This window comes from Pimephales promelas, chromosome 6, assembly GCF_988280905.1.
Source record: "Pimephales promelas chromosome 6, fPimPro1.hap1.1, whole genome shotgun sequence".
Lineage (NCBI taxonomy): Eukaryota > Metazoa > Chordata > Actinopteri > Cypriniformes > Leuciscidae > Pimephales > Pimephales promelas.
The window spans coordinates 11,079,502-11,088,595 of NC_142774.1; the positions used below are offsets into that span (position 1 = coordinate 11,079,502).

A 9,094-nucleotide genomic window follows, 5' to 3' on the forward strand; every position below is an offset into this window, starting at 1 on the left:
CCGAAGACAGCCCCTTTTCTGACAAGTCCCGTCTCCTGCGGAACATGATTGGCTAGATTTGACAACAACTGACCAATCACAAGCCGTCTTCAAAAAACTTTAGTTTATTATGATCATTATGATCCCCTAATCATGCGGCATCCACGACCTGAACCTGTTCTGAACATATATAAATGACACGAAATAAAATAAACCAGGGGATTAATAAAAAAAAATAATAATAAATAAATGGCCGGATTCACAGACGAGCTAGACCCCGACTAAAAAATGCATGTTTGAGCCGTTTTTAGTTAATAGCGACTTTCCTTGACATACATTATATGTTAGTGTCATTATTTCGTCAAAATGTAAACAAGAAAGGTTTTTTTTTTCTAATGCATGTTTATAAAAGCTACTTAACTGCCCTAAATGAACTGGGCCTAATCCTGTCTTAAACTAAGCCCTGTCTGTAAAACCAGACCTAAGAGTTTCAAAGATTATTCTGTTAAATTATTGTTTTTAATTATAGGTTTCAGTTAATAATAAAAAAAGCACACACACAAAACATGGTTTACAATTCTTAACTTTGAATATTGATTAAAAATTCTAAAAGAAGATTGTAATTGACAATCATTTAATTACATTTGGCCTATTATATTTGTTTTCAATTAAAAATGGCAATTCATTTTTAAACCAAGCAGAAAATTGTAAGATGTTCAGCAATAAGTGAACTACTTGAACCCAACACGACCTATTAGGAGAATAATTTGTAGTTTATAAACTGTGAGGCTTTTAATGTCAATGGCTAAGAATGATTCAATACATATTAAATGCAATCAAGACATGGATTCACAGGACTCAGGAAGAGCCCACAGCAGCATTAACTTTTTAGATTTTGAGTGATAAAACATCCTCAGAGTCTCCATCCTCCATCAATGATGGCTTCTGTTCCTGTTACGTAGGCAGACTGCAAGAATAAAAATTATTTTTAAACTTGAAAGCATTAATAATAAGTGTAAAAAGCCATATAAATATCTAAGTGAGCAGTAAAAAAAACATCAGTACCAAATATTGTGTCTTAAAATGATATCAGGGAAAAGAAGAAGGTACAATGGTCAAATACTCACCTCATCTGAGGCCAGGTACACACACAGATGTGCCACTTCCTCTGCCGTGCACATTCTACCAGTCTTCTGTCTGGCCATGAAGTCTATAAAAGCCTTAGAGTTGAAAGACAGGAACTGTCAAAGAGACTGAAAGACTGAACAGTGTGCTTATATGATTAGCACAGCTGTTGGTTAGTGTTTTACTGTTCGTGTAAAAATAAAAAATGATTTTTATATTCAGTCAGGCAAAAAAAAAAAAAAAACTACATTAAAATTCTTCATTGTTCGCTAATGCCAAAAAAAGGAAAAAGAAAATTATTTTCAGAGGCGCATTGTAAAGGCACAGACACAATCATTTTTAGAGGTTTGCAAAGAGCAGATGTGTCATGGCCGTTGGATTACAGAATCCAAATTCAAACGTTCCAAAACGTTTTTACAATTTTTACAGCCCAATATTTTTACATTTACTCATGCATGCATGCATATACACTCACATAAAGGATTATTAGGAATACCATACTAACACTGTGTTTGAACCCATTTCGTCTTCAGAACTGCCTTAATTCTACATGGTATTGATTCAACAAGGTGCTGAAAGCATTCTTTAGAAATGTTGGCCCATATTGATAGGATAGCATCTTGCAGTTGATGGAGATTTGTGGAATACACATCCAGGGCACAAAGCTCCCATTCCACCACATCCCAAAGATGCTCTATTGGGTTGAGGTCTGGTGACTGTGGGGGCCATTTTAGTACAGTGAACTCATTGTCATGTTCAAGAAACCAATTTGAAATGATTCGAGCTTTGTGACATGGTGCATTATCCTGCTGGAAGTAGCCATCAGAGGATGGGTTCATGGTGGCCATAAAGGGATGGATATGGTCTGAAACAATGCTCAGATAGGCCGTGGCATTTAAACAATGCCCAATTGGCACTAAGGGGCCTAAAGTGTGCCAAGAAAACATCCCCCACACCATTACACCACCACCACCAGCCTGCACAGGGGTAACAAGGCATGATGGATCCATGTTCTCATTCTGTTTACGCCAAATTCTGAACAGAAATCGAGACTCATCAGACCAGATAACATTTTTCCAGTCTTCAACTGTCAAATTTTGGTGAGCTCTTGCAAATTATAGCCTCTCTTTCCTTTTTGTAGCTGAGATGAGTGGTACCCAGTGGGGTCTTCTGCTGTTGTAGCCCATTCGCCTCAAGGTTGTGCGTGTTGTGGCTTCACAAATGCTTTGCTGTGTACCTCGGTTGTTATTTCAGTCAAAGTTGCTCTTCTATCAGCTTGAATCAGTTGGCCCATTCTCCTCTGACCTCTAGCATCAACAAGGCATTTTCGCCCACAGGACTGCCGCATTCTGGATGTTTTTCCCTTTTCACACCATTCTTTGTAAACCTAAGAAATGGTTGTGCGTGAAAATCCCAGTGACTGAGCAGATTGTGAAATACTCAGACCGGCCTGTCTCTCACCAACAACCATGCCACGCTCAAAATTGCTTAAATCACCTTTCTTTATAAAGAGTAACTAACTGAGCCGATAAAGAGTAACTAACTGCCATTATGATTCATGTGTGAACCGCTTCAGTCAGCTGGCTGTTACCTATCTTTCCTATGAGCTCTCACATAAAAAACTGAGTTTTGCATTTGTAAAAAAAACACCTTTTTTTTTAAATTACGCCAACAGCTTTAGATTACTGTCACTTGGCTGTGTAGCACAATGTCTTTGTAATGGGGAAGCAGTACCTGCTCTGGATCAGGTCTAGCCTGAATTCTCCCACGTAAAGATGGAGTATCTACAGTTCCTGTAGAGTTCAAAAGTTCAAGAGAAGCAAAATGACCCATTTAATCATTAGATACAGAGGGAATCAATAGAGGGAAACAATCAATAAAGTAGCTTACCAGGGCAGACACAATTGCAGCGGATTCCTTGCTCCAGGAAATCAGCTGCCACTGATTTGGTCAGTCCAATGACGGCAGCTTTAGATGTGCTGTAGACACATCTGTTAGCAACTCCTGGACATGCAATTAAGGATGAGCAATTAGGAGAGGGCAAACTTCATTTGACCTGGCATTTATCCATACATCAGCCAAGTTACAGATAATGAGGGTAAAATAATATGGCAAGAGCTACATAGAACAATGTCAATCACCACATGTAATTAAGAGCAAATGGCCAAAACTCGATATACAACATGATTTATTACAGCAGCCAATTTATAATTCAGCATCAAAATGCAAATGGGTTGCAACATAATATAATATTTACCTTTGATACTAGATGCCACAGATGCCATGTTGATGATATTACCAGATTTACGAGCCAGCATCTATAAAGAGAAGGATAAGGGGAATTTAGTTTAAATTGGCTGACTGGTTGAAGTAACATTCTTCAAATCAGATGACAGGATTATGTTCATGCAGAACAGATTCATAACCTGATATACATTACTTTTCAAAGCACAAAGAAATTAATATTTGAATTCAGCATGGATACATTAAACTGGACAACACTGTAAAAAAAAAAAATGTGTTCAATTTACGGTAAAATACCGGCAGCTGTGGTTGCCAGAAATGTACCGTATAAAATACGGTAGCAAGACTTTACGGTAACAAGGTTTTACAGACTTATCTGATATAATGTTGAATTTACAATGAATAATAATAAATTATGCAATGAGTTGTTCATTTTCACTTTAAAAACTGTAAATGTAACGATATTTTAAAGTAATATTACATTAAAAAAACAGTGTTAATGTTATATTTAATATTATAATATTTTTAAATATTTCTATTTCAAATAATTGTCCTTTTGAACTTCCTATTTAATCAAAGCATCACGGTTTCCACAAACAATTAAGCAGTACAACTGTTTTCAATAGTGATAATAGGTAGGCTATGTTGGAATTACCGTATTTACAGGATGATAACGTGAAGTTCAACTCGGAGCTGCCCTTGTCCTCGAAATTATGCGTTTCTATGTCAATGCTTATCAATGCCAAAATGAATCTGTGAAGAGGTCATGTTGTGCAAGTTGTAATTACGAGTTCTACGAGGAGGTGTTGCTTTTTAAAATTCAGAATCTCGCAATTACGGTAATTCCAACATGGCGTGAACTCACCTAATAATAATAAATGTTTCTTAAGCACCAATTCAGCATATTAGAATGATTTCTGAAGGATCATGTGACATAGTAAGGTACACAAATTTTACGCATTTGACAGACATTTCAATTTAATCAATGAAGGAATAATGTTTTGTGCACATTTATGCCGTCAGAGGGATTAAGTAGTTAACTGTGTGTTACGGGTCGGCTTTGTACTCTTAAAGAAAAGAACAAAAGAGATGGGGATGAAAAGAATAATCCCTAAATGTGAAGGTCTAAGGTCTAAATGTAAGAACTAGCATGTGTTCTGGTCTAATCCTAGAGAAGAGAAGGATAAGATGACCTTAGGAAGGAAGGCCTTGATCATCAGGTACATGCTACGAACATTCACATTCATGGTGAAATCCCAGTCTGATTCCTCACACTCCAGTATTGAGCCGTGATGGACAAAACTGTGAGAAAGAAAGAAGAATGAGAACCTTTATGCACTCTAAAAGAATAGGAATATTTCACCCAAGAATAAAACAAAGTCATTCTTGAAAAGTGATTTCTGGAGGGGGATGTATTCTGAAACTAAGCAGGATAGGCTACAGTACATATAGAAACCCCATTTAATATTCATTTTTTTTGTGTGTGTCTTTAAAAGTTAGCTAAAGTTATATATTCACTGATTTAAGGAGAAAGACCAACCCAGCTACATTGAAGAGCACATCCACGTGGTCAAAGTCCTTGGCCAGGGCCTCAACTTGGTCTTTCTTGGTAACATCAACAACTTTGGTTTTGATACCTAATAAAGCAAGGGGGAAAACGACATTCCAGGAATCAGAAGAGCATACAATGGCCTAAGGGGAGAAGCACCCTTCAACTAAAACAATTTGTTACATAATGGGATTATGTGTTAAAGCAGAGCGGTATGATACAGAGTACAGACATGCTCAAAGATCAAGGAAGATGCTTGAGCAAATTAAGAACCAAACACATATGACCAGGTGTCCATCACAAAAGTTTGGATTATAAAGATATTTAGACATTTCATGTAATAACGATACAATAAAACATAACACTTAAAGGGTTAGTTCACCCAAAAATGAAAATTAAGTCATTAATTACTCACCCCCATGCTGTACCAACCCCGTAAGACCTTCGTTCGTCTTCGGAACACAAATGAAGATATTTTTGAGAGCTGTATAACTACCACATTGGCTCCTAAAGGACTGCCTCTTGACGGCCCAGAAAGTCAATGAAGAAAATGTTTAAATATCCCAAGTGACTACCGTGGCTCAACTATATGTTTATCAAGCGACGCGAATACTTTTTGTGCGAAAAAACAAACAAAAATAACGAGTTTATTCGACTATTTCTTTTCTTCCTTGTAGGCCAGAAACGAGACTTCCTTAGATTCCCAGGACGCATGCGCGAGAATTGCGATCTGAAGTAGTGTAAGCTGGTGTAAGCAGATCGCAATTCTCACGCATGCGTCGTGGAAATCTAAGGAAGTCTCGTTCTGGCCTACAAGGAAGAAAAGGAATAGTCGAATAAACTCGTTATTTTTGTTTGTTTTTTCGCACAAAAAGTATTCGCGTCGCTTGATAAACATATAGTTGAGCCACGGTAGTCACTTGGGATATTTAAACATTTTCTTCATTGACTTTCTGGGCCGTCAAGGTCTTACGGGGTTGGTACAGCATGGGGGTGAGTAATTAATGACTTAATTTTCATTTTTGGGTGAACTAACCCTTTAAGTTTAGGGTCCAATTCACATTAAGTTGCATATTATTAGGATATTCGTTGTTTATTGGTACTTATAAAGCACATATTAATGTCTTATTCTGCATGACCATATTCTACATCCCCTAATCCTACCCAATTCTTAAACTTCACAACTACTTTACTAATTATTAATAAGCAGTAATTAGAAGCTTATTGAGGCAAAAGTCATAGTTACTTAATAGTGAAAAATGTGACAAAAAAAAAACATTAAAATGTTTCTATAAATACTAGCATACTGAACATACTTCAACAGATACAGTAAAGACATTTATAATGTTAGCATATTAGAATAATTTCTGAAGGATCATGTGACGAGACTAAAGTAACGATGCTGACGATTCAGCATTGCCAACACAGGAAAATATCACACAACTCATCAAAATATAATAGAAATTAGTTAATAAAATTAACTTAAATTTGAATAATATTTCACAAGATTACAGTTTTTACTGATCAAATAAATCCAGCCTTGATGAGAATAAAAAAAACAATATATATATATATATATATATATATATATATATTCCAAACTTGTGAATGGTAAAGCATGAGCTAGATTTTGCATAGTGATGAATACAATTTTGACAGACATTCATATTCCATCCTTTTGAAGTCAAGTGCATTGGGTTCCAATCATTAAGATTTTACAGCATGTTAATTAATGAAATAATCATTGTCATTCATAATTGAGTAAATTTGCGTTGTTAGTCTAGATTCGAGTCAAAAGTCAGTTTGAGTTGATGCCTTCAGTTTAAGTTCACAGACACCTAAAAAATAGCTGGAAAAAATATAAAAAAAAATATTTTTTGAATGAGAATGTGGGTAACCAAACAGTAAATGGGCCCCATTGACTTCCATAGTATGAGAAAAAACCATGAGGCCCACCAACTGTTTGGTTACAACATTCCTCAAAATACATTACATACAAGTTTGGAACAACTTGAGGGTGAGAAAATGGTGACTGATTTGTCATTTTTGGGTGGACCATCCCTTTAAAGATCTAGTTTCTGTTTAGATTTTTTTCACCACATTTCCCACTAGGTGGCAATACATAGCAATGAGTTACCTGGAATTCCATCCAGCTCTTTAAGTTTCTCCTCGTTGATATCTGTAGCCGTGACTTGAGCACCTTCCTTGGCAAAAGCCTGTTACATTTAAGAAGACTACAGTCAAAGTAAATAAACAACAACATGCATAATTAAGATGAACTAATTCTAACAGTACAAATACAAACACGCACTTGTTTCAGTGAAAGAGCAATCAGTGCGTGTTCCGAGTCTGACTCTCCGAATTCATCACACTACTACTAAACCACATGATGTTTGTTAACTTTCTCAACGTCTTTGAGTCAAGTTCATCCTCTTTACAATAAGATGGACAAATGTAATGCAATACCATGGCAGTGGGTATAAATTCATCAAACCAATTTCACCTAACAGCACAACTCATATTGAGCAGGGTTAGAGCAAACAACAGGGCTTGGGTAATATACAGTACATTTTTCACAAATAAATGTTTCAAAAACACTACAAATAAGATTTCATTTGACAAAAATATGTGCAATGGGATGCGTTTCCTCCATGTGATTTGCCAACTGGCTCAGGGCTATGGTGATTCCTCAATCTGCAGTTTCTCTGATTTAATAATCATTAGAATATTCACTTGATATGGAAATGTATTCACCTAGCAGGTGTGCATCTTAACCACCTCTAGCGTTCTGCTGATAACATGCCATTGACTCGCAGAGATCAAATTTGCCTAAATTATCTGAAACACTGTTTTCTTCACCCCGCCCTTGATTAATTATAGCGTTTTAATAATAAAAAAACTCAGGTAAAAATAGAAAACAGGTTGCAAAAGCTAGAATACTTCAACCCTCGAGATGGGTTTAACATTTACCACAGTTACTATGTCAGAACTGCACTTTACACTTGACAGACAGACTCATAAATACCATGCTGAAAGCCCTTGTATGACAAGCTTTTATTCAAAAGGGAAACCCCTCAGAGTAGCCTAAATCCATTTATTATACACATCAAAGTGGCACACTGTTGTCAATATGCCAAAGGAGTGCTGCAAACTTATAGAGCTGTAATGAGGAAGTGATGGAAGGAAAATAAATGGTTACTATTGCAGAGGCTTTTCCAATGCCTTGTGCTGCTGCAGAAAGGACAATCACTTTCCCGTCCAAACGGCCCATGTTCTTCGATAATAACCTAAGTGTGAAAAAGCATAGGTTGGTTAGTTTGATTAAATGCTAAAATATATAAAGACTGGATTATTTTTTTTAGTCATGTTGGTTTTTAACATCCCAATGGAAGTGTTATATTCCATGAAAAGTCATGTTTATATCCCATGTTTACTAAAATATCCAGACAGTAGCCTTACGTTACCTTTTATATTCAGAATGAGCAACACGACATAACTTTACAATGCAGAGGAATGAGTTTAATGAAGAGTTATCGTTTGCAGCAAACAAATGACTTAGTTGATAATAAGTTTATGGGTCCCCGAGGCAGTGAACGATTAATCTTGGATCATAAGGATGTATTATATGACGTTAATTTAGTTACGTTTGAAAATGGGTCTAAAGCGTGTCACGTGACGAGTGTAAAGGTAATTCAGTGCAGCAGTAAGTCTAATAAATGACCGTAAATATGATAATAAAAAATAAAAAACGCAGCTCACGCTTGAGCACCCTAGATACTTCACAATTAAAAACGCTTTAGGTAGAGCCTGCATACAACAACGAGGAAAAGTGGAACAACTTACTGTCAACTTGAACTTGTGTGCTCCAGAAAAACACACGTGATGAACGCCCCTGTCTTTCTGGTTTCAATTTTCTATCAAAATAAAAGTCATTAAAAATAGTTATTTTGTACTAATAAAAGAATGAATGAACGTCATAAAATATGATTATTTGTTGTACGAAAAATACGTATAGGTTTTTTTTTTTTAAATAATAATGTTACAAGATTTTATTTTATGGCTAAATGTGTTATGAGAATATTGTGGGTTTTTTTTAATAAATAATGGCAGGAACTGGAGATGGGAGACATATAATAAACTTCCATTTAGAATGAAACGGATGTTTATAATCATCCCAGTACAAATAAAATACAGTAC

At 35.9% G+C, this 9,094-nt stretch overlaps 1 protein-coding gene across 5 annotated transcripts; it reads right to left on the reverse strand.

Moving 5' to 3' along the window:
* Positions 1-86: 86 nt before the first annotated feature.
* bdh2 (3-hydroxybutyrate dehydrogenase 2) lies at positions 87-8,813 on the reverse strand. 5 transcript variants are annotated; one of them, XM_039689325.2, is made up of 10 exons: positions 8,741-8,813; positions 8,097-8,184; positions 7,035-7,113; positions 4,889-4,985; positions 4,542-4,650; positions 3,362-3,422; positions 2,995-3,108; positions 2,839-2,897; positions 1,107-1,199; positions 87-946 (listed from the first exon to the last, which is right to left on the reverse strand). In XM_039689325.2, the coding sequence occupies exons 2-10, from the start codon at positions 8,166-8,168 to the stop codon at positions 893-895; spliced, it is 738 nt and encodes a 245-aa protein (XP_039545259.2). In that variant the 5' UTR covers positions 8,169-8,184; positions 8,741-8,813; the 3' UTR covers positions 87-892. The 5 variants fall into 5 exon arrangements, with proteins under 5 accessions (XP_039545259.2, XP_088988204.1, XP_039545268.2 ...); XM_089132078.1 differs by having other exon boundaries at positions 1,107-1,220; XM_039689334.2 differs by lacking the exon at positions 8,741-8,813 and adding an exon at positions 8,362-8,416.
* Positions 8,814-9,094: the final 281 nt, after the last annotated feature.

Bases quoted from the DNA above. Each gene is read 5' to 3' on its own strand.
- bdh2 (XM_089132077.1), bottom strand. From the start codon at position 8,168: ATGGGCCGTTTGGACGGGAAAGTGATTGTCCTTTCTGCAGCAGCACAA. The intron at 4,986-7,034 runs GTAACTCATTGC...TTGCTTTATTAG, and splicing joins AGAGCTGGATGGAATTCCAG to GTATCAAAACCAAAGTTGTT. The intron at 2,492-2,838 runs GTACTGCTTCCC...ACCATTTCTTAG, and splicing joins CTAGACCTGATCCAGAGCAG to GTTTACAAAGAATGGTGTGA.